This window comes from Elgaria multicarinata, chromosome 12, assembly GCF_023053635.1.
Source record: "Elgaria multicarinata webbii isolate HBS135686 ecotype San Diego chromosome 12, rElgMul1.1.pri, whole genome shotgun sequence".
Lineage (NCBI taxonomy): Eukaryota > Metazoa > Chordata > Lepidosauria > Squamata > Anguidae > Elgaria > Elgaria multicarinata.
The window spans coordinates 31,190,362-31,214,623 of NC_086182.1; the positions used below are offsets into that span (position 1 = coordinate 31,190,362).

The 24,262-nt window shown below is 45.7% G+C and overlaps 1 protein-coding gene across 7 annotated transcripts in view; it reads right to left on the reverse strand.

Annotated features, from left to right (window-relative positions):
- NCAM1 (neural cell adhesion molecule 1) overlaps positions 1–24,262 on the reverse strand; it is a 231,289-nt gene that overhangs the window by 50,127 nt on the left and 156,900 nt on the right. For 3 of the 7 annotated variants that reach the window (XM_063139160.1, XM_063139154.1, XM_063139158.1), the window contains exons 7-15: positions 23,901–24,070; positions 22,349–22,491; positions 13,193–13,222; positions 8,652–8,802; positions 7,359–7,543; positions 6,545–6,641; positions 3,675–3,845; positions 2,926–3,057; positions 104–118 (exon numbers count right to left, since the gene is read on the reverse strand). In XM_063139160.1, the coding sequence (XP_062995230.1) occupies positions 104–118; positions 2,926–3,057; positions 3,675–3,845; positions 6,545–6,641; positions 7,359–7,543; positions 8,652–8,802; positions 13,193–13,222; positions 22,349–22,491; positions 23,901–24,070 (1,094 nt within the window). The remainder of the gene's footprint in view (positions 1–103; positions 119–2,925; positions 3,058–3,674; positions 3,846–6,544; positions 6,642–7,358; positions 7,544–8,651; positions 8,803–13,192; positions 13,223–22,348; positions 22,492–23,900; positions 24,071–24,262) is intronic. The other 4 variants (XM_063139157.1, XM_063139159.1, XM_063139156.1 and 1 more) reach the window with 3 other exon arrangements.

Here is a 24,262-nt window from a genome sequence, read left to right on the forward strand (position 1 = left end):
CGAAAAGAAAAAGAGAGAAATGCTAAGTTAAAGAAAAGGCTAGATCTACATTCAATGTTAGGGTAAGAGAACTCTGGGGGGAAAAGAATTCAGAAGCACTTACGTGGTGGTGGAGTGCCTGCGGGTTCCCCATGGTTGGAACACGGATGAAAAGAAAAGACAGACACAGACCCCAAAAAAAGAAAAAGATGTAACAGAGATGAAAAAAAAAGGAGGCGACAGAACAAGGCACTGGAAATTTAAACGCAAGCAAGCAAGCCTGACCTGGCCTTGTGCTGGAGGCGGACTTCCCAGATAGGCAGATTAGATTCTCCAACTTTCCAGAGAAGAGACTAAACTGGGCAGTCACAGCAGCACAAGGGGAAAATGCAACTTGTTTATTTGTGCACTGGATAATTTGTAGGGGGGAAAGCCACAACAGCTGGCTATGCTGTCATCCAAAGCTTCCCAGGTTCTGTTGAGGGAAATGGAGCATGTGTGGGGTGGGTGGGAGACAGCTGCTGCCCCCTCTGGTCATTGCCACAACGCTCTGGACATGGTAGGAGCAGAGTTGACCTGGACAGGGTTAGGGATGAGGAGGAGGGTGGTTCTTGATGGTTTTCAGACACATGTAGAGCATACCAGGTCAAAACAAAGCAAGATCAAAAAACAGGGCTAGAAGGAAGGCCATCTGAACATGAGCAACCTGGCTACAGGCCTGAGTTCAGGTGAGAGAGGGCAAGGCCTTAGATCTGAGACAACCAAATGTAAATGAACCATATATTTCTCCATTTTCAATTACGTTAGCTCTCACACAGTTTCTTATACATGGCGGAAAGTCGTGAACCAAGCAAGAGAGCCAACACCTGAGCCTCCCCCATTGGTCTTCCCCAAGAGAAGAAGAATGGAGGTGAAAGAAGAAGAAAAAAATCCAGCAGGATAGAAGGACAGCTCCATTGTCACCATGGACAATTGTACCCAAAATCCCCAGCAAGCGCTTACAGTTGGGCTCCCATTTATTCACTTCCAGCCTCATCCGTGTATGGGCAGAATTTGCAGCACACAAACCATGTTTGACAAAGTGTAAATAGGCGCCACATTGGAGCTCACTCACTGATATCGCTGTTTGTAACACGCACACACACACACACACGCTTGGATTACATTCAATGGTTCACCCAGCTAGCTGGAGTTTTAATGCACGTTTGAACAATATATCTCAATCAGTGTCAATTCAATGAAAACGACTGGCAGGAGATTCAGTACAGACCAAAGGACGTATTTCTTTATAGAGCATGTGATTGATGTATGGAACTTGCTGCTGCAAGATGTGGCGATGGCCACCAACTTAGGTGGCTTTAAGAGGGGATTAGAAACATTCATGGAAGCTGACGAACCTGTTGACGGCTATGCATCATGACAGCTCCATGCAGCCTCCAGGATTCAGAGGCACTGGCTGGGTTCACACAATATGCCAACCCCCCAATATGGGTTGTTTTGAACCCACGTTGGGTTATCGTGTTGTCTGAACGCAGCACATTTTCCGTGGGGTTGCTTGTTAATTCTGCAGTGTGGCTTGTTAACCACTCTGAACAACCCAACCACAAGCCATGGGTTCTCAAAATAAACCACACTGCATGGTTAACAAGACACCCTGTGGAAAACACGCTGCGTTCAGACAACACACACTAACCCATGGTGGTTAGTGTGTTGTGCGAATCCGGCCAGTTGTCGCTCAGTACCAGTGGGCTATTGCCTTCATGTCCAGCTGAGGGCTTCCCTGAGGTATCTGGCTTGCCACTGTGGGAAGCAAGATGCTGGACCAGAAGGTCTATTGGTCCGGTCCAGCATTCATACATTCCATCTCTATGCCACCCAATAGCCAAAGCCCACTGGGTGGTTCACAACAAAATAAAACACAATACAAGACCTTTAACATCCAGACATTCAGCTTAAAAACAATTTAAAACAATTGAGAATAAAACTACCAGGACCCGGTAAGAAACTAAAACACGGTCAAATGCCCAGGAGTGGAGGAGAGTCTTTATCTGGAGCCAGAAAGATGACAGGCAGACTTCACTGGGGAGCATTAACCAGTGAACTCCACCTGGGGCCAACGCTGTTATCTTTCTAACCTCAGATAAAGACTTGCCTCTACTGCCAGGCATTTGACAGCATATGACCGGGCATTTTAGTTTCTTATCAGGTCATGGTAGTTTTAATGGCAATTGTTTTCAACTTGCTTTCAAGCAGTTTTAAATTTCTGAATGTTAAAGAGTTCTTACGTTCTAAATATCTTTCCATAGGGCTCTTTGAAATGCCTTTGCCTAGCTTATAGGGGGGAAATGAGCTGAGGGTAGGGGAAGGAGGCAGATTGGTTGGCCCAGGCAAGGTGAAAGCATTGTGCCTCTCAAGGCAGATGCTCAAGTGGAAATCAACAGTGAAGGTTGGCTCTAGCACGTATGATACAAACAGAGAAAGTTGGGATGAAAGCAACCGTTTCCCACCATTCTATCACCATACAACTCCCCCAAGAAGAAGCTCTGTCATGTCTTTGCCGCCAAGGTCCACATGACGTGTGCTAAGCTACAAAAGAGGAGGGAGGGCTAATTAAAAAAAAAAAAAAAAAAAAACGATGCCACACAATTCTAAACAATGAAACCCTTCTTTCCGTAACCTGTCGCTCAGAGTGCAGCTTGATAGGAGGAAATCTTTTTATTTTATTTTATAAAAGACTCCCGGAACAGAAAACATATTTAAAATAGCTTAATGTTTCCTGCTGAAAACAGAGAGGACAGATGTTTGGGAAAGGGCAGAGTGGCACTTGCAAGAGGAGCCGGTGCCATCCATGCATGGGAGGGATGCTGCGAAGAGTCAGGGAGAGAGAGAGAAAAGGACCGAGTTTGCAAAAGCAGGGGGGAGACGGAAGAGCAGGAGTTTACTTACGAACTGGCTGCGTCTTGAAGTCGGAGAGCCTGCTGATCTCGCCTGCACCTTTGCCATTGATGGCGGACAGTCGGATCGTGTACCTGGTCTCCGGCTTCAGGCCCATGACGGTGAACACGCCCTCCATGTTGGCTATTCCAGAAAAAGGAAGAAGCAAGAGGAGGGAGGTTGAACACGCTGGGAACATTTCCTTTCGCCCTCATCAGCATAAAACATTAGCATATCACAGGAAAGGATTCTAAAGCTAGCTTTCTCCTTGAGGGGCTTGTTTTCTGTATTTAGGATGTATTCTTTTCTTTTTGCAGGGTGGTGGTGGAGGGAATTCTATCATGAGAGCTGCCACCTGCGGTTTAAAGTGGTGCAACTCAGGAAACAGTTTTGACCACTGGACTGTCTCTCTCTGAAGACTAGGCCCGAGGAAAACCATCAACTCAGAACTGTCGAGTCTGACCAGCAGTAGCTCTCCAAGGCCTGTTTCCTAGCATGGCTACCTGAAAACTTTTAATGGGGGATGCCAGGGATTGAATAGAGTGCTTTACACAAGCTCATTACAATGCTCTGCCAGCCCATTATAGCTTCTCTCAATCATACATTTGTCTGGGAAAGAAGCAATCAGGGAACGTCTTTCGACACAAAATGGCTCTGCTACTCCCCCACTACACACACACAGCCCAGAACGGACTGAGCTTCTTCAAGCTGATCCATCAGGAGAGCACAATGCCAAACAGCCGGTGGTTCTTGACGCCTACCTTCCTTGGCGTCGTACATCCTGGCGTGCCAGTCTTCCTCCCCCAGTGCTCGCCACTCGGCCTTGTACCGGAGAATGGGCACTCCACCAGTGGCCTCAGGTTCGTCAAACTCCACCTGGGCTGTGCTGGAGTAGGGCTCCACTCTCTCAATGGAAGGTGCAGATGGAGTATCTGTGCCAGGGAAAGGTAGGGGAGATAGAACAATGAGGCCGGCTGGCCACCTGGAAATCCAACAGCAGTTGTGGGGTGGGTGGGTGAAGGAAAGACTGAAAGGAAGGCTGAAATTTCCCCACCCCACATTCTCCGACCCATTCACCAGCTATTTTTGGTGGCGGCCACCATTTTTTTCCACAGAATGTCCCCAGGACTGCTGGGGAAAGAAAATGGTGGCTGCCAGCTCACCAGAGCCCTGTTGAGTTTCGGCCCCTGAAATTGTGAACTCCGCACTTGCTTGTTAAACTCAGAATTACACCCATTGGAGGTGGTGATGGCTGATTCTGAACCAGGGTGTGTGCATGACTATGTGGATCCGAGAAAGAATGAGTGTGTGTGAGAGAGATTTGTACTGCCACTAAATTATTTGACAAAGCAGAAAGACCTTCTGGAACCATCCAGACCTGGATTGGTCCTGGCAAGTCATTGTCTTCTTTTAAGAATCTCCAGGTTATGGCAGGCTGTTTGGCCTGAGCCACTGAGGCTCCACCTTGCCTCATTTAATTTATTTTATTTTAAGAGATTTCTTGAACATTCTTCAGCGAAAGTTTCTGAGGTTGCTCACACAGCATTACACAATAGTTTTTTTGTTTTTGTTTTAAAGTGCTATAAATACCAACTCCCAATTAAAGAGAAGCTAAAAACAGAAGTAAAAGCTGCACTAAATCCAGCATCAGCATGAAATTAAACCATCCATTAAAAGGCCAGGACAATAAAGTTCTCTTCATCTGCCACCCAAAAGAAAACAGAGTTGGCGTTAGCTGAGTGCCCCGGTGGAAAGCATTCCACAACTGAGGGGCTACCATGGAGGAGGCCCCATCTCCAGTAGCCAATAACTGCAACTCTGAGGCCCATATCTTCCCTGTCCAGTGGCAAAAGCTACTGTACATGGTCCTGCTCAAGAAGGCATCAGAACCCAGTCTGATGCTGCTTTTTGATCCCAGTCACTGCCTTCCATACAATCTTCTCTGGCTTTCTGCCAGGGCCTCCAGAGAAACAAAATTTGCCTAGGAAGCATGGAGACAGACTGCAGTTTTCTCGCTCCAAATGGTCCCTACTAGCACTCGTGTTCTCATTTAATCATTCCCTGCATGGCCTCCAGAGATTGCCCTCTGAACAGTTAGCAGGGAATATCTGAGAATTCACCAAGATAATTCCAGATTCCCTTTCAAGAACAGACAGGTGGAGTTAATCATTTAGGGCTGTGGAATGTTTTTTTATCTGCTCAGCGGCTGAAGAAATCTTTTGAACTGCTGAGCGTAATGTCTTTGGGAGTTCTGGATGCTCAGTAAGGGAATCTGGGAACCGGTGCAATCGAAGTCAACGGCTGGCTATGAAACGAGCCTGTGAGGCAGAGTGGTAAATCTTGGCAGAATATCATTAATCATCATCATCATTATCATCGCAAGAGGTAACTGTTTACGCATTTACATGGGCACGTACGCCCGTGGACCCTAGCTGACCACCACTAGTCAGGGCTAACCACCCTGGTAGCGTGAAACAGTGGTTATGAAAACGAGAAGAAAAGCCTCAAACGGGCAGTGTCAGGGCCGAGAACTCTGCACGAATTTAACAGTTGGCCAAAACGAAAACGAACAGACAATGAATAAGGAGAGGAATAACCACCCAAATCCCCCCAGACGTGGTTTGCCTGTTCCACAGGCAACCACCAAGACCCAAGGCGACACTTAGCTTGGTCAGACAAAATGAATCGCGACGTTACGTGTTGTCACTATAAAAGCACACAACTTGAAACAAGAGCATCAGGACACCGAACAGAACTTCACGGAAATCTACCCCCAACCTAACAGACACTGTAACGCAGCCTTCCTCAACCTGGGGCGCTCCAGATGTGTTGGACTGCATCTCCCAGAATGCTCCAGCTGGCTGGGGCATTCTGGGAGTTGTAGTCCAACACATCTGGAGCACCCCAGCTTGAGGAAGGCTGCTGTAACAGAACAAAGGCTAATGGACCAAAAAAGAATTATAATCAACTACAAAAGGCCAACGGAACATGAAATTCACAAAATTAAAGATGAAATAGCACATCAGAATACCAACATGAAAAGCACAGCTACACCAATAACAAGTGCGTGCGCACACACACACACACACACACACAGAAGCAGCAGCAACCCTAGACACAACAACTTCACCAGAAGATTTGCAGACAATGAAACAACCTGAAACACACAACGACACAAGAATCACAAACTTGATGGAAGAAACTGAGACAAATCTAACAAAATGGAGAAAAACTGACCCGATGAAAAGAAACCTTGTTAAGTCTAAAGTTTAACAAGGACACACAGAAACTCATAAACACAGTGAATAGTAAACTCATGACATACATTAATAACGATAGCAAGCTAGAAAAAATCCACACAGTCATCTACGCAGCAGCCACAGCAGACCTACCAAAATACATCCACATTGACATCCAGACAGCAGTCGTACTTTAAACATGCTCAGTTGTCAGGGAATTCCTGAATCACTAAAAGACAGCATCACCTGGCAAAGCCTGTCATGTCTGTCTAGAAAAACCGCCATGAGCGAGAAAAGAGATGATGATGATGATGATGATGATGATGATGATGATGATGATAATAGGAGAAGGGAAGGTTTCTGGACCTCTGTGGGCCACGTGAGTGACTCACCCGCTTGCACGAGGATGAACTCCGAGGACTCCTGGCCAATCCGGTTGACCGCTGTGCAATTGTAGTTCCCGAAATCATTTTCTGAGTCTGGTGTCACCTGCAAAGGGTAAATCGATGGAAGGGGCAGGCTTATTGGAGGAATCCATATTAGGAAAGGCTAAAATCTTTGGGGGGTGGTTTCGTTGAGTAAAAAATACGATTAAGCTGGGATAGGATCAACAGTTATACCACTAATATTGTGCAGAGAAAGTAGGTAGAAATCTCTCTCTCTCTCTCTCTCTCCCCCTCCCTCCCTCCCTCCCTCCGCAACATGGCCCCTGCCACTGAAATTTGAATACAAGCTAAATTTGTCCCTTTTAAGCATCTGTTGTAGTTTGCTACTGAAATTTGGCAGCAAACTGCAGATTTTTATAGTGGAGTGGCAGGAGTTGGGCCCGCACGGAGTCCGAGGGCCCCCCCCCCCAGAATGTAGCCCCTGGAGCCCTTGAGATTGCCCACCCACCATACAGCAACTGGACAGGGCAGCTTAAAGATACACGAAGGGGCAGGCTAGTTGGTCTTAAAACTGACTGTGTGGTTTTTGGTATATAAACGACAGTCTTCACTTAAACAAAGACTTGTGGGACATTCCTTCAGTGGAGAGCCTGTGCTGCTCTTTACTTCTTGACACCCACCTCTTCCCACTAAGGAAGACTGTGTAAGGTCAAGCCAAGTCATCTCCCTCTCTGGGATGAGGAATATATTCTGCATGCTCTGAATCTAGATGTATTCATCCATCCCATCTTCCCACTAAGCAGAGAGCCATAGGCCTCACCTCCAGATAACTTGCAGTCGGTGTGTTGTAGATTCTGATGTTGCTGTAGTTGGAACTTGGTAGCAGTTGCCCGTCCCGGAACCAAGAGATGATGGCGCTGGGGTAAGCAAATACCTCGCAGGTGATGTTCACCTGGTTGCCTTCCCAGGTGTAAACAGCAACAGGGCCCTGCAACTTCGGGGCATCTGGAACAAGGAGAGAACAGTTTGTTTAGAAGAGTCGCAGCAAGAAGCATCAAAGAGCCCCTCCAGAGATGTATTGGAATTATCTCCCACAACCACCACTCCCTAGCTGCTAATAGCTAGCTCTCTGCTTAATATGATGCAAGGACGACCAGCCTGCAATCCCACTGGGTTTAGGCACCTTGACAGGATCCACAAAGCCATAGATTCCCCTGCTGCTGTTTATTGGGAACATAAAAGCAGTCCTGGGCGATCAGGCCAAAAATCCCCTTTGCCCAGCATCCTGTTCCCAACCATGGACAGCCTCTCTTAGCTCACAAGCAGGGCCATGGAAGCAACAGCCTCCCTTGTTGTTTGTCCTCACTCATCAATATTTTAACTTAAAGTTCTTACTACAAGGAACTAAACCTCCGGAGAGCCATTTCAACTTTTTAGCATGGGGGAAAAACTGCACCGAAGCCACCAAGTGATCAATGGTGGAGGGAAAAGGATTGGGGCCATGGGAAAAGGGTGGGCCCACCTGTAGGAGCAGACTGGTGAATTGGATGCGGTTCTTCATCCTGGGCTTAAAGCCATCAACAAACATGGCCTCCGTACATTTGGGAAAGGGAGAGCTAGATTTTGCAGCGGGTTATCTTGGCTTCTAGGATCTCTTCTTCCTTTTGATTCCTGCCACATGCCCACTACGGAAGTCAGTATGTGCTGGGATAAAAGACTGGCTGTCTGACTGTGCTGTCCATCTCCTCCTGTCTCAACACCCCCTCACTTCCTGCCAGCTCTCACAGCACTGTGATACTCTCCCATCTTTGGGATTTCTGCTCCCTACACCCTGAGTGACACTAACACTAGAGGCCTTCAAGAGGCAGCTGGACAGCCATTTGTCAGGGATGCTTTAAGGTGGATTCCTGCACTAAGCAGGGGGTTGGACTCGCTGGCCTTAGAGGCCCCTTCCAACTTGACTATTCTATGATTCTATGACCCTAAAGCCATTCCCTGCTTCCCTCTCCAAATTACACACCAAAACTCTGTGTGCCTGGATACTGGGAAAGAAGGGAGGGAAGTGGAAGAATTTCTGGGGGTGGAGGGGGCACAGTGGAATATACCCACTTACACTGAACCTCCAGGTACATGGCTTGGGAATCTTGCCCGATGGTGTTGCTGGCTATACAGATGTACTCTCCAGCATCGGTGTACTGAATGTCTTTCAGTGTCAGAGAAGACACACGTGCGTGACTGCGTACCACGATGCGTCCATCCAGGGTCTGGCAGGAAAAGAAAGTAACCGGTTAAAAGGTAGGCTATGAGCGGATGAAGGCGCATTCGCAGAGAACAGGAAATGGTTGGTAATCTGACAAATAGCATTTCAGCAACCAATCCCTGTGCTTTCCTTACCCCCTTCCATTGATTTGACACCCAAAGTTGCCACCTGCATTCCACACGGATGCTCTCCTGATTGCCTGATGAATGAATTAGCGCAAAGCGGACATTAATCTATGTTTGCAAACTTCTTTCTAGAATTCAGAGTTGAACTCCCTCCCTGCTCTTGCATCAGTGGCAGAGGGATGCACAAAATCGACCCATTGTGCCGTCTTGTCTAACCTCCTCATCCGATTTACATTCAAATTCATTTTGTCTGTGGCTGTTTCATAGCCATGATGGTCGCCACCATTTCCCCTTTCCAGCACTGAGCTGCAGTACAGCATGGGAAGGCAGGGAAGTGACCCCGTGTTGCCTAGGCAACTGGATGGCTCTCCCAATCTCCGGACAAAATGGCAGCAATCATAGTGGTTGCACCCGATTCCTGCCCCCCCCATGGCCCAGACTAAACTGGGTTTTTTGTTGTTGTTACTGAGAATATTCCACATTCCATAATCCTCCAGTTTCATGATACTTTGGCCATAGCTAGACCTAAGGTCTATCCCTGGATCATCCAGGGGTCAAACCTGTTCATCTAGGTGACACACAGGGGATCCAGTGCTCAGGCAGGGGCGAACCCTGGATGATCCCAGGATAAACCTTAGGTCTACCTGTGGCCTTTGTTTCAGCCCTGGCATGAACACCCATGCTAGCAATTTGGCTGAGGGGTTCAAAAGTAGGAAGCCCAAAAGCAGGACATGAAGGTAATAGGAGACAGCTGCTTTTCCTTAGCAACTGGTTCTCGGAGGTAGACTGCCTCTGACCATGGAGGCTCCATTTAAATATCATTGTTAACGGCAGTTGATAAAATCGATCCTCAAACTGCTTTGATGCAATTGCTGGACTGTGCTTGAAAATATTAAGTTGTTGCTGGCGAAGCCTGGATAAGGGTTTCTCCCTTAATTTGAATGCACCAAAAACTTTGAGAAAATAGAAGGCAAAGGAATGAACACACACAGACACACCATAAATAAAAACTGTAGGTTGATACTTTTTTTAAAAAAAAAAAAGTGCAATAAGCTTCCAGCAAAGAAATACAAAAGTAACATCTACTGGAAAACTGATTATCAATAAAAATGCAGCCCTCCAAAATAAGAGCAGTGGGTTCATAAATTTACCCCATTCAGGGTGAAAAGCAATTAACAAGCCAAGAAGCCTCCTTTCATCTGCAGCCGCATCAGCATCCTATAATATGCACATCAAAAGCAGTACTTGTGGCCTGATTAGGCTTGCAGGAGCTACAAAGGGAACACACATTCAACTGAATGCCCAGTTTTATCATCAGTTGCCTTGGCAACAGATGCACAAGGAAGATCTCAGGATGTCTTTCCTGGGTATACATACATACACATGCCAAAATGGCGGCGATCCTGGGTGTGGGGGAGACAATGTATATTTCATGAATTGCTTCCCCCCGCAAACTTGTTTCCCTTTCTTCTATTCCTCTGACAAACAGATAAATATTGGATGGATGGATGGATAGATAGATAGATAGATAGATAGATAGATAGATAGATAGATAGATAGATAGATAATTATGTTAGGTAGTAAGAGGCAAAGGAGTTTACAAGGCTACAACCAATTGGTTAGCTGAGCTGTTCACCAGCTCAAGAGAATCATTCTGGAATGATTTCAAGAAAAGTCAAGGTGAATTTGGGCCAACTTAGATGTGATGGCAGAGATATGTGAATGCATCCCTGGCACCCTTCTCCTCTCTCTCTCTCTCTCTCTCTCTCTCTCTCTCTCTCTCTCTCTCTCTCTCTCTCTCTCTCAAAGAAGCTGCAGTTTTGGGCCACAGTGCAAGGAGAAGGGGTTTAACCGAAACCATCCCTTTCCCCTGGAATTCCAGTTAACCATGGAGGTGAAAACAAGTAGACATTTGCAACGTGCCTAAAAGATTCCCGTTCTGTGGCTAACAGCAGCCCTAGGGGAGGCAGCATTTAGATCTGGGAAATGGTTAAACACAGCCCCAGTCCAAATCAGGCTCCCCTCCCCCACCCCCATTACTTCTTCTGGCAAAATAGGAAAGATGTTGGAGATGACCTCATGCGTCTCTAAGCATCACATCTAGCTTGGCCTATAATAACGTTATCAATGATCCTAAGTTAATGCACTCCTGCTTAAGAATATTCGAAGGGTGTCTGATCAGGCCAAAGTCCCCACCTCGTCCGGCATTCTTTCCCAGAATGCCAGCAACCAACGGGCATGAGGTAGTCCACCAGGTAACAGGCCAGCAGAGTAGCAGTAGACAATGGTCTACTTTCTGCCCATCCTTGTTGCAGAAGGTTCCAAACCAATTCACAACACAAAGGGCTTAATCCCACCTTACCCCACCGATCGTTTTGCACTGCATGAGAAGACAAGGCTAAAAGAACTGCTCCATCCTGGCAGGACCTGTGTTGGCTTGGAGCGCAGTCTACCTTCTCTCTCTACCTTCTCTCTCCTGCCTCCTTCCTCATCTTTGAGATGACAAGGCCTAGAAATGGGGTAAGGTCATCCTTCCGGTTTTCCATCAGAATAAGAGCTTTTTGTTTAAACGCTTGCCACGGATGAAGAGGGAGAGATGGGGGGAAAGAACCAAGATCTCCAACAGGATGTTGTGTTTAGCTTGCATATGGAAGAGTACGGAACTCATAAACAGCTGCTAATAAAATTATAAGTGGAGCCCACAATGTCTCGTACAACACTCCTTCAGTCTAGTTGGCGAATCAGACCCAGCCTGTATCTCATGACTACTCATGGTTTGTTTAAATCTTGGTTAACCATGAATGAGCAGAAGCAAGCAAGCGTGCTGGCTCTCAACTGCCCACTCCTGCTGAGCTAAGCAAACCAGGGACACTCTGTCCCTGCATTGTTTAGCATGATGTCTGAACCCATTAATTGTATGTTGTTGGGGGAGGGACAACCCGGAGTTTTAACACAAGAACAAGCCACGTGACATGCAAGCCAACTCATACAGTGCTTTTAAAAGATATTTTGCTATGGCCCTGGCAATTTTGACTAGCACACAGTTATCAGTGCCCCTTTTCAAGATGTTTCTCAATCATAATCATGAAATATTGCTCTCCTGTTGTGAAATCTGGGAATTCATTAAGATGTCAGTCCCCTCATTGAGAACATGCCGATATATTGGGCCCACAGAATATTGGACATTTCTGCCATTAAGAAGGCAAGATGTTGCGTTCAACACCACAAGAGAGCTCCAAAGTATGTCTTCATCATGGACAGGCACAAATATGAGAATTAACAATATCCTATTGCAAAACTAAAGTAATTCACATCTAATTCATACAATTCAGGTTGCGTTCACTCTGTGCACGACCCCAGTTTAATGGGAACCATTAATTAAAATCCCCTTTGCTAAATTGGGGTTATGATTTTATCTCTTCCCCACTCCACCACCTTCCCAAAATACAAAAATGAGTGGCAAAATTCATGGTCCATAAAGCCACTGTTATGGTCGCCAAGATCAAACTTGGTAGACATTTGATGCATACAATCAATTCCTCTTTGTTAAGCTCAATAGCCAGGTCTGCCCACTGCCTATCCGTGAATCTAGTCTATGGGACCATTTCCTGGAGAACAAGCAGACCTTGAGAGAGGTAATTGCATTGCTTCTGAGATGAAATGTGATGCAAACATTTTAAAATAGAGTAGAATGCACCTAACTTGAGAGGAATGAGCAAACAAGTGAGCTAGGTGGGCTGTGAACATAAACTCTGTGATAAGGAGGATTACCAATTTCCCCACGTCTTCTACGTTGGCCGTATGGATGGCTTAGATGTTTGGTGGGACTGCCTATTTAAGAAGACTTCTCTGGGCATTTGTGCCAAAGAGCATTTCACATTCTGATCCAAAGCGAAGAGTGATGCTCATGGTCAATGAAGAATCACAGGCTCGCTTGAAATCCACCAAATCCCCAAAGTATGTGTGTAGTGGGTATACATGGTGATGTTTGGCCCATTCCTAAAATACTATGCTTGCTCATTCAGAGATGCACTATAACATAAAGCAGCTTCTAGTGCTATAAGCAGATAGCTTGAACTTATTCATTTATGGTAGATATATAGATATAGTTATATATCATCAGCACCAAGGCAGTTATATTATTAATACTAGATAGAGTTGGCTTAGTTATTGCTATAAGAAATGTGTTAATTTGCAACACTTAAATATTTACATATAATATATACACAAAGCTAGAGAAGACTGGCTATTTGTCTGTTAATCTTATACCTCTTGCTTCTCGGGCCGGGTCCATGAAGCCTGGAGAGAAAAGATAGATAAAACACAACACACACACACACAAAAAAGAGCAATAAAAGTTTACAAATGTTTTTGCTCCCCTTAATACATTGTATGCATCTTCACTTAATACGTCGTATGCATCACACTTCATTCCGTGCACATGCAAACTCAAATTTAAGAGCGGGGGTGAGTGGAGGTGAATGAAGAGCAAGGGAATTGAGATGGGACATCCATTCCCTGGTGTTCATTCCAATCATCATTTAAAAGAAATGACCACATCTGATAAATCGAAGGCTAAATAAAGCATTTGCAGTCGCGGCGTTTCTGTTCAATTAAACTTGCACATCTGAATCTGTCGCACCCTTTTTGCCACAAACAGCTCCCGGTGGTAGCAATGCAAAGACATGGACAGCAAGATTTCCACATCCCTCTCTGTCCACAAACACAGGCCAGCTACTAAAGCCACACACCTTTAAAATGCTTTCTCATGCATGCATACAAGCATATTGTATTTTTGACGTCTTCTTTTTTTAGGAGCATGCCGTTTACAAAGCAATACAATTTGAAGTCCAGGGAAAACAACAGCAGTACAACCCAATTTAAACCTGTGGGCAGATTGCCCTACCATCTGAAACCAAGGCTGTTTTGTGCTTAGGCCCGTCACTTTCCCAGCTTGATCTGCTGCAAAATCACCCGGCAATCATATCACCACGGCCAGGAGGGCGCAAGACTTCGAGAGCAGCAAGCACTGCTGAAGGTCGAATGGCAGCAGCAGACACAAAGACCAACGGACACGAAACACATGAATGGGATGTCCAGGGGGTGACAATGAGCAATGGGGCGCTGCATCCCCAAAGCATTCCCAGAGAGGTCAGCGCCACCAGTTGCCAGGGTGAAATTACCAATGTTTTCTCACATACCACACTCACACTCACAAGCTGCAACTAAGGTTGCCGAATCACCCATTCCTGCCCTTTGCTTTGATTCAGTGAGTGCCCAGAGCTGTGGGCACCCTAGGGGTACCCCTGGGTTCTTGCTTGCTCAGTAAAACAGGAGGGACCCAATCTCCATCTTAAGATGACAGCTTCTCACACAAAAGATCCACAGGCAAATCTGGATGCAATTAAATCTGGGTGGGTGCCTCTGTATCTAGGGTGGTCAGAAGGTAGATCTCCAGATATTTTGGACATCTCCAGCTTCCATATTGTTGTGTCTCAAACTATGCAGTAATCCAGAACCGATGGCAGCCATGTAGAAAGGACTACCTTGTGCCCTTGTGCTGAGCCCTGGTAGATTTTCCTCCCAACCACAAGTGGGAGAGGCACAACGCAAGGAACAAGGACAATCACCCTGCAGAAGAGCTGATGGAAAGCAGCAGATGTAAGTATAAACAATGAATCCGAAAGTTGGAGGTTCAATGAAGTCCCTGCATGGCATCAAACAAGTGACCACTCTCTCAATCTCAGGTTACCCCAACTACAATATGAGAAGAAGAATACTGATCCTAACTTACAAGGCATTTATAATGAAGTACTATGAATACTTTAAACCACTATTTAAATGGTGATGATGATGAAGATAATAATTTAATTAAAGCTATTAAAGCTTTAAGCAGATAAAACTCACAAAAAAACAGGCATTTCTGGCAATATGGAAAAGATAAGCAAAGCCTTTGAATATCACATTCAAAAGCACATACAAGTTATTTATTTTAGATGGGGGCACTGCCAATCAAAGTTAGAGAATTTGGGGCAAGAGGAGCGACTTGACTGGCTGCCAGGCTTGAAAATGATATAGAGTTTTACAACTAACCTTAACAAGCTTGAGTTGTAAAACATGAGCAAAAGTGAATTGTGTGTGCGGGGGTGGGGGGGGATGTCAGGTTGCCTGGAGGATTTCTGGGAGGAAAAAGGGTGTTCACCTCTACTACTTCCCTGACTTTATGGATATCTCCCTGAGTTTATGGTTTCCTCTTTTTAATATGACACCTGATTGACAAAAATAAAGTACGGCGTAGCGGTAGAGAAGAGCTAGAGGGCCGGAACATAATTATGGCACAAATCCCAACAATTCTCCACCAAGAATGGTGACGGCAGCAAGGCAGCCCATGTTAAAAATGGGTTGGGCATGTTTCTTTTGCCCAACCTGGCCTTTATTAAGCATACATGTATAGTGTCAGGGTCAGCAAGAAATGCTGCCAGGCCAAATCATTCCCCCTCCCCACCCCAAGTTGCCAAGCCAAAGGCAAAGAGGCGCGTGTGGAGGGAAGGGCCACTTTCTCCGGCAGTCCACTTCGAGGGATTTGGAAGGGGAGGTACTGGCACACCAGCCCTCCCCAATACAGCCAACCAGGTAGAGCTGCAGTATGATCTGTGTGCAGACACGTAGGCTTCATTGCAGAGAGAGGCGCTGTCCCTGTGACAGCAGGAGCTGTGTTGCCCATGGACACTCCGAGGCGCCATTCCTGGCAGCACAACCGTTCCACAGACAGCACTATTCTTCTGGTGGACAACATCTGGCAGGTTGCCATGTCTATCCTGACATCACTGGCGGCTGCACCCCTGCCATCAAATTGTGCTATCTGCACAAAAGCCCTTTTTCTGATGATGAGGTATTTTGGCAGGAAGCCACTATCCTTTAAAAAAGGGGGTCTGTTTTCCAGCTTTTTTCCTGCCATCACACCAACAAATTTTGACAGCTGCAATGGGGGTGGGCCTCAAAAAAGACCAGGAGCCCACATACGGCCTTGTCTGTTCACCCACCCCTGGGCCTGGTTGTGATTGGATTCGACCAGTAACGCAATCAACGGATATGTCCATGTTCTTCTGAAAATCCCATTCATTCCAAATGGGGGTTTCCACAGAAAACTATTGTGGTGGGTGGAGCTCCATGGAACCCCAAGAAGTCCTAGGGTTTTTGTTTCGTTGAATCGTCTCTGGAATTTGCCTCTTCTCGGAAGACACACGGTCTAACCCTTAATCAAGAAAATGAGCCAAGAAAGGATGCATTCTGCCTGGGTTTTAAGGATCCTCAAGAGAAAGAGAGAAGTCTTTTTCTTTGTCCCAGATACACTTTATTTATTTATTTAATCAGGTTAACAATTAACAAACTGTGCAGCAAAATCAATTCAGGAAGGCCTGAGTGAAGAGATAAGTCTTCAACTGGGGCCTCAAGCATGCTTCAGTCGGTGCCTCCCAAAAACCAGGAAGGAGGGCATTTCTTACGGGGAAGGCCCGCGAGCCAGTTGTCGCCAGAGGGCAATCCGCAGCTCGTGCCACCATCGAGAAGGCCTCCTCCAGTGATCTTAACAACTGCATAGGGCTATATTAGGAAAGGCAAGCCACCGGGTAACCAAGCTGTTCAAGGCTGTATATACCATCAACAAGAACTTGGACTTGGTGGAGTAGCTAGTAGGCATTTGGCTAGGATGTTTGTCCAGGTAGGCTTGTGACATCCATCCAAGCTGATTGAAGTAAGTTTCAGCCTGGAGGATGCTGTCCTTCCTTCCTTCCTTCCTTCCTTCCTTCCTTCCTTCCTTCCTTCCTTCCTTCCAATCCCTTTCTCTTTCCTTCTATTTTATTAGACATGTTTTTATTGGATGAGTTTAATTGTAACTGTTATAATCTGTATTGTTAGCTACAATGAGCTCTATTTTTTAGTAAGAAGACAGGATATAAATTTAAAGGATGAAAAACACTGATAAATTTCCATCATCTTGTAGTCAGAGACATCCCATCACTGAAAAATGGAGGTTGCAATTTGGTTTGTGGTGCTAAACCAATCCCTACTCTTCCTTTTTTTTTAAAAGAGCCATTAATGACGGTTGCTAGCAATAGTGATGCTCTGGAAAGTCCATTCCCTGGCATTTTGCTTCACTGCATTTTTAATCTCCTGACCCCAGAACACAGGTTTCTGGTTTGGACTAACAACAATAAAGCCGCACCAAAAACGTTTGCATACCCAGAAGGTAACAGCATTACACAGAGCACAACGAAACCTGTCGGACAAAGAAGCATCCAGCCCACATATCAGAAAAATAAATGAATAGCGGAAACAGCCATTGTTTTACCTTTCCCTACACCAACCCCCGGTCTACATAAGAAACTATCCAAAGAAGGATGAGCGTTCATAGTTCCTTAATATAGATTATCCAACAGTAGAGGTGAGCGTTTCAAAAATACTTAGCAGTTTTACACTGAGCTTCTTGGAAAGCTCTCTAATAACAGGGTGGATTCCTCTGGGGCAGCCCCCCTTTCTCCCCTTTCCAGCTTTTGGCTGCACATCGGCCAATGTACGATGAATTCACGCACGCTACGTGTGCACATGGAAAATGCCAGCAACACTGGGCATATGGAGCTGCCTTATACGGAGTCAGACCATTGATCCATATCTATCTCCCTACTGTGTACACTGACTGACAGCAGTTCTCCGGGGTGGGTGGGGTGTTTCCAGATAGAGAAAGAAATTCCCCCACCCCTTCCTGGAGATGGCAGCTGGGCCCTTCTTCGGGCAAAGCACCTGCTCCACCACTGAGCTTTGGCCCCACCGGTTTCACTTCGCCATTTCTACCAATGTCCTTTTGTGAAGCCACAGGTGGTACTCGACCTATTGGGAAGCTTGCCCACTGCCTTTCCTATGTCATGGTAAATGCAGGTTGCTTACCTGTAACTGTAGTTCTTCGAGTGGTCATCTATGCATTCACACATATGGGCTCTGCGCCTGCGCGGAGACCTGAACCGGAACCTTCTATAGCTTAGAGAGACGTTTTTGGCGGGAACCCCTCCCCCACGCTACTGCGCATGTCCCTGGGGTTCCCGCCCTTACCACAGTTTACAGGAGTCCGCCATTGTGCCCCCATAAACATGAGTGTAACCAAATAAAGTAAAGTTGTACATTCTAACTGTGTCATTTGTAAGCTTCAACACCACCAAGAGGGGATGGTGGGTGGGTTGTGTGAATGCATAGATGACCACTCGAAGAACTAGTTACAGGTAAGCAACCTGCATTTCTTCATCGTGGTCTCTATGCATCACACATATGGGCGAGTAGCAAGCTGACGTACCTTGGAGGTGGGTTGGTGTATTATTGTAGAACTTCCGAGAGCACCATCCTTCCAAATGAACAGTCTTGCCTAGAACGAGTGTCTAAGCTGTAATGCTTGACAAATGTGGACGGGGTGGACCACGTTGCGGCCTTGCAAACGTCCCGAAGTGGAACACCCCTGTTGAAAGCCACAGATGTTGCCATCGCTCTAGCAGAGGGAGCTGTTGCAGGAAGTTGTCGATGGAGAAGCGCAGGTAAGTTTGATGCGACTTCCTGATGGAAATATGGAAGTACGCATCCTTCAGGTCTACTACCGCGAACCAGACTCCCGTATGCAACAGTTGGAGAATGGAAGTAACCGTTGTCATACGGAATTTTTTCGGGGTGAGAAAAAACGCAGAGGAAACGGTTTCGAGGTCTGTGCACAATGGCGGACTCCTGTAAACTGAGGTAAGGGCAGGAACCCCAGGGACATGCGCAGTAGCGTGGGGGAGGGGTTCCCGCCAAAAACGTCTCTCTATGCTATAGAAGGTTCTGGTTCAGGTCTCCGCGCAGGCGCAGAGCCCATATGTGTGATGCATAGAGACCACGATGAAGAACCACTGGCTGTCACAATGTGGGAGCACATTTACAATATCTATTCACAGTATGAAAAACAAATGCAGTAAAATCACCTTGCACTGATGGTGCAGTGCCAAAAGGTAACCTTGAGCTCTCTCCACCCACTGCATGTCGAGTAGCTTTCCTCACATGGGAGCATCTCCCAAGAGGAGCAGCTATGAAGCGGAGCCAAAGTTCTCATGTGCTGGGATAATCACAGTATCGCAATGTCCTCTAGGGCGCCTTCAAAATGGGCATGGTTTGGTTTACGCTAAAATTCTACAATATCTGGGGACATCCTGAATCCATTCACCTTTATCCTATGTAAAGGTCAAAACAGACAGTACTTTAAAATGCACAGGCGTAGGATTGGGGGTAAATCAGTGTCTAGAAGTTACATCTTATTCTTCTTTTCATTTTTTACTTTAAAATAATTGTAGGGCACCTGACCCAGGTCTTAAAAAACAAACAAACCCAAAACTTAACCCCCACCCCCAATGCTAGGGTTTTCATTCAGATGCACGTACCCTGCACCTACTCCTAAGTAAAAATGGAAAAAAAAGACATAGATTTAAAGCAATGTCTGTTTTGACCCTGACATGGTGACCTTTGAAAGATCAGGCTGTCTCTGGGTTCCAAATTGGTGACCCAGTTCCTACATCAGCCTTCCTCAACCTGGGGCGCTCCAGATGTGTTGGACTACAACTCCCAGAATGCCCCAGCCAGCTGGCTGGGGCATTCTGGGAGATGCAGTCCAACACATCTGGAGCGCCCCAGGTTGAGGAAGGCTGTCCTACATGGTATACCATCACTGCAAAAGTATTTCACAAATACACAGGCCAATGAAGATTATGTGAAGAAAGGCAAACGCATAACTTCACAACGGCCTTTCTTAGCTCAAAGATTAAGAAAATATATCTAAAGATATAAGAACTGGCTTGCTAGTAGGTTAGACTATGGGTTTAGATTCTAAACCAGTGGAAGGCCCTCAAGAACATGATGCGATACGCCATACCTTCCCCATTTGCCTCCAATGATCAGATATGCTGCCTCGAACCATTCTGCAATTATTTTATGAGTTTAGGTCTCCTTTCCTCTCCTTTTTCATATTGTCGTGACTAAGACAAAAGTCCATTACTTCTCCATGGCTTTCAAATGGGACTTAGGCAGTAAACATGCCTTGATTTTGCAGCTGCCTTGACTTCAGAACAATGCTTTGCATTTCTGCATTTACCTGCTTTTCCCACGGGACCGTTCTAGCAAGAGACAAAAGGCCGGCCCCGTGGAATTCTTGGCCGCATCTTAATCTGGTGACATCATCTTTATTTCAAAACTGCTAATTATTTTTGCCATTAAGGACAAGAATGGTTTCGATAGGTGACCAACGACAGTTAACGAGCGAACACAAAGGCAGCTGAGGCTTTTGTGCTTGGAGTTACGTGCAGCGTGAGAGTACAAGTGCAGGAGATCAAGAGAAGAAGAAAAAGAATTAACAGGCTAATTTTGGTCCATCGAATCATTTTTAGGCTACCTACACATCTCTCCCCCCCCCCCCCGCCCATCCTATCCCTCAATTGCAACAACTGCTTTTGGCAGCTGCAATGATGATGCACACTGGAACCAGAGCATCAACATCTGTCCTGTTGTTCTAGAGCCAAAGGATAAGGGCACCTTCCCTAGCGCAGATCTTCTGAACGTTTGGTGATCAAAACGGGAAGAATCAAACATGCACCACCACCATCCTCGCCCCAAATCTGACAGATCCAGCAAGCTGCTAGAGCTATCAGGCCTGCTGGGGGATGCAGAAACAGAGTATTCAATACTGCAAATAAATAACCACCAGCCTGGTTGTAAGTGGTAACTTCCGCCTTGGGGCCAGCATCCAGTTCTTCTGCCTGCTGAAGCTAAAACCAGGAACCATGTAGGGAGCCCACCAGGGTCACAGTTCAGAGCATCTCCCTAGGCAGTAAGAGGGTCCAAGTACTCGATACAGGGATGAGCAACAGGCAGTCTGTGGGCCGGATGTGGCCCGCCGGTGGATCCCCTGCCACTGCTGCCATGGCCGCCGCAAGATTCACAACAGAATTGCACTCCTCCAGCCTTGTTTCCTAGAGGAATGGCTGGGAATTTAGCTGGCGGAGGTGTGTAGGCATGTGTTCCAGCTCGCAGTGACTGCCCCTTCTAGTGACTCTGCCCACCCAGTCTGGCCACTGGTTCTCATCAACAGAAAGGGCTATAAAAGCTTCCTGTTTGGGCCGGGACGTTGCCTTGGGAATGATAGTCTTTCCTAGCAGTAATTGTTTTTACTGCTTTTAAATTACATATTGTTTTAACTTGGTTCATGGTTTAATTTGTTTTTAGCTGTGTATTTTTATTGTTTTATACTGTATGCTCTTATCTGTATGCCACCCTGAGATCTTTATGATATAGGGCAGGATACAAATGTTTTAAATAAATAAATAAATAAATAAATAAATAAATAAAGAATAGCTGTGGATTTGTTCCCTAGTTCCTGTCTTTTGCACCTGGTTCCTTTTCAACAGCTCAGCTTTAACAAGCTGTTTTCCCTTTTGGGGCCATCGACGACTAACACAGATGATTTTTTTTTTTTAGTAGGCTGTTATTTTCGGCGCCTTCTGAAAACATTGTTGTTACTGGAAGCCTTCCCTGAATGATCAGTTGTGGTTTTATCTGAACTTCATTCTTTTGAAAAAAGGACAATGCCAGATATTCCTATCTAGGTTGGTTGTACCCCAAAGGCAGAGGCTGCAGTGGCAACTCCACCCATTTCAACGGAGCTGGGGCGGTTGGCATCAGCTGTTCATCCCACTAGGGATCCGTATGGGAGTAGGGCTTGGTAGAACTGTGACCAAAGGTGCATGCTGGAGAACCCTCCAGGGCAATTTTCACCTTAGCCACCAACTGCCATGGTGTTCTTGGGAAGACACTCTTCCCTCCACCATGGCTCCTCCATCAACAACATGGGGATACTAATTTCAGCCTACCTTAGGGCCCATTCAGAAGACACCTTAAATCACGGATTTAACCTTGATTAATAAGGTTTCTTGCTTTATTCACCATGGTTAAAGCTGTGGTTTAAGGTGTCTTCTGAATGGGCCCTTAAAGAGTTGCTGCATGGATTACTGGGGTAAAGTGTGCAAGGCAATTTGGACACTATATAAATGCTAAGTGTTACTACCTATAATATTTACTGCCTTGCCCAAAGGAGCTTTGGTTTCAGTGTGCAACACTAAGTGGCCTGTGGAGAGGTAGCAGAAGAGGCTCCAAGCCAGGGCTGGGGAACATACAGCCCTCAAGATGCTGCTGGACTGCAATTCCCATCATCCCTCTCCACCGGCTCTGCTGGCTAGGGTTGATGGGAACTGCAGTTCGATGACAACTGGAGAGCCCCCCCACGCCCCAGCCCACTCCAGGCCCATCTGCTCCCCCCTGTTTTCATTGCCCTGCTGCGTGAAGAATGGCCTTAAGGAGAGGCAGTACCTTCTCTTCATTGCTGATGTTCCGGGTAGAGGTCCTCCAAGTGATGGAGGGGATGGGGTCTCCGGAGGCCTCACAGGTCAGGGTGATCTGGTCTTCCAGCTCCATCGCAGTTTTGTTCTCCACATAGGTGATTTTGGGTTTCGCTGAGGAAATGTTAGAAACACACACACACACACACACACACACACACACACACAGGCTCATTTGGCTGTTGATACATCGGACACCAGCCTCTGAGGTCTTAGATCTGTGCAAGACCCAGCAAAATGAGTTCCATTCCCATTAATGTTACTGAGCATGACCATTACTACTTGTAGGACTTAAGAAAAATGAGATCAAGGTTTCACAATCTGTGTATATTACACCATTCTAAAGAAAAAAATTATTATTTTAACAACAACAACAGTTAAATAGTAACCAAAGGCCCCAAGACAGGCAAATTTAGGAAGCAATCCTATGCCCCCCCTTTGAGTAAGATCAACGTGTCTACTTTTGAGTAGATAGCCAGGGATTTGCACTCTAAATCTTCCACTGAAATCAATGAGAAGTTAAGGGTGCAATCTCATGCACGTCAGCCATGCTGGGAGTTGTAGGGCTTTTTTCTGTCTCAACATGCAGAGGATTGCACCCCAAGCTGCTTAACTTTGTTGAGACTTAAAGGTGCATCTATCTATCTATTATCAGACATTTCTTTATTATTATTATTATTTATTTATTTGTATCCTGCCTTTTGCCCAATACTGGGCCTCAAGCAGGCCTTACAAAATTTAAAACATACATTTTAAAACCTAGGAAAAGAAATGTACAAAAAAATTTAAAAAATAAAATAAATTACAATATCAAAACATTAATTGTTTAAAATACACAACAATTTTACAAGTCCTTAACATAGATGGAGGAGCAGATTATTCTCCAAAGGCCTGCCGGAACAAAGACGTTTTTGCCTGCTTCTGAAAGCACATCAAGGAGGGAGGCAGCCTAGTTTCCCGGGAAGAGAGTTCCAAAGCACGGCACAAACATTTATCCCAAGATGGTTTACAGTACAGTTTAAAATCCAAAACAACAATGAAAATGTATATTTTGTTGTTATTATTTTGGATTTTTAAATTTGATTTTAGATGGATAATGCCCTTCAATTGCTATTTAATATGGTGGTGCATGCCAATGTAAAGACTGTTTTCTTTGGTTGCTTTTACTTCAATATTTTACAATGTAATCCTGTAACATCTAAAGTGATTTTGCAATTACTGGCTCATTTTGCATAATTTTTGCTCTTGCGTGTTGCAGAAAGCAGCATCAACACTAAGCAGCACCTGAGAATTCACTTGGTACTGCCTATACACTTTCAAGCCTATCTTTGTACCCTTAAGGACTAGAAACATTTTTTTAAAAAGACATCAAAGCAGAAATGCCAAGGTGCTGTGAAGTCAGGATGAAGATACTGAAACCCAATTTTTTACCCAGGAGTTGCCAGGTTGAACTCTTCACTATTTGACTTTGAGTTGCAGAGGCAGGGAGAAAAGTAAAAGCTATTAAAAAAAACCCAACTTACCAAAGACCTTGAGGTGTATGGTGGCATCGTGTTCGCCAGCTTTATTCTCAGCGATGCAGACATACTCCGCCTCGTCGTTCTTCTCCACCTTGCGGATTGTCAGCTCCGAGCCGTCGTAACTGAAGCCGTACTTTTCATCATCCTCTTCTCTTTCTATGGACTCCCCATCCCTGCACGGCACAAAGTCAAGGTTTATCGAGTAGGCTGGCTCTTGAACATAACGCTACTACTACTAAGCAGGGGATGTGAAAGAGCCAGTTGTTCATCATTTGTTGCTAGTGGAAGTTCATTTCGGTCAAAGCAGGCAATGGTTCTAAGGCCCTCAAGGCTAAGAGCCCATGTGGTGTAGTGGCTAGAGTGTC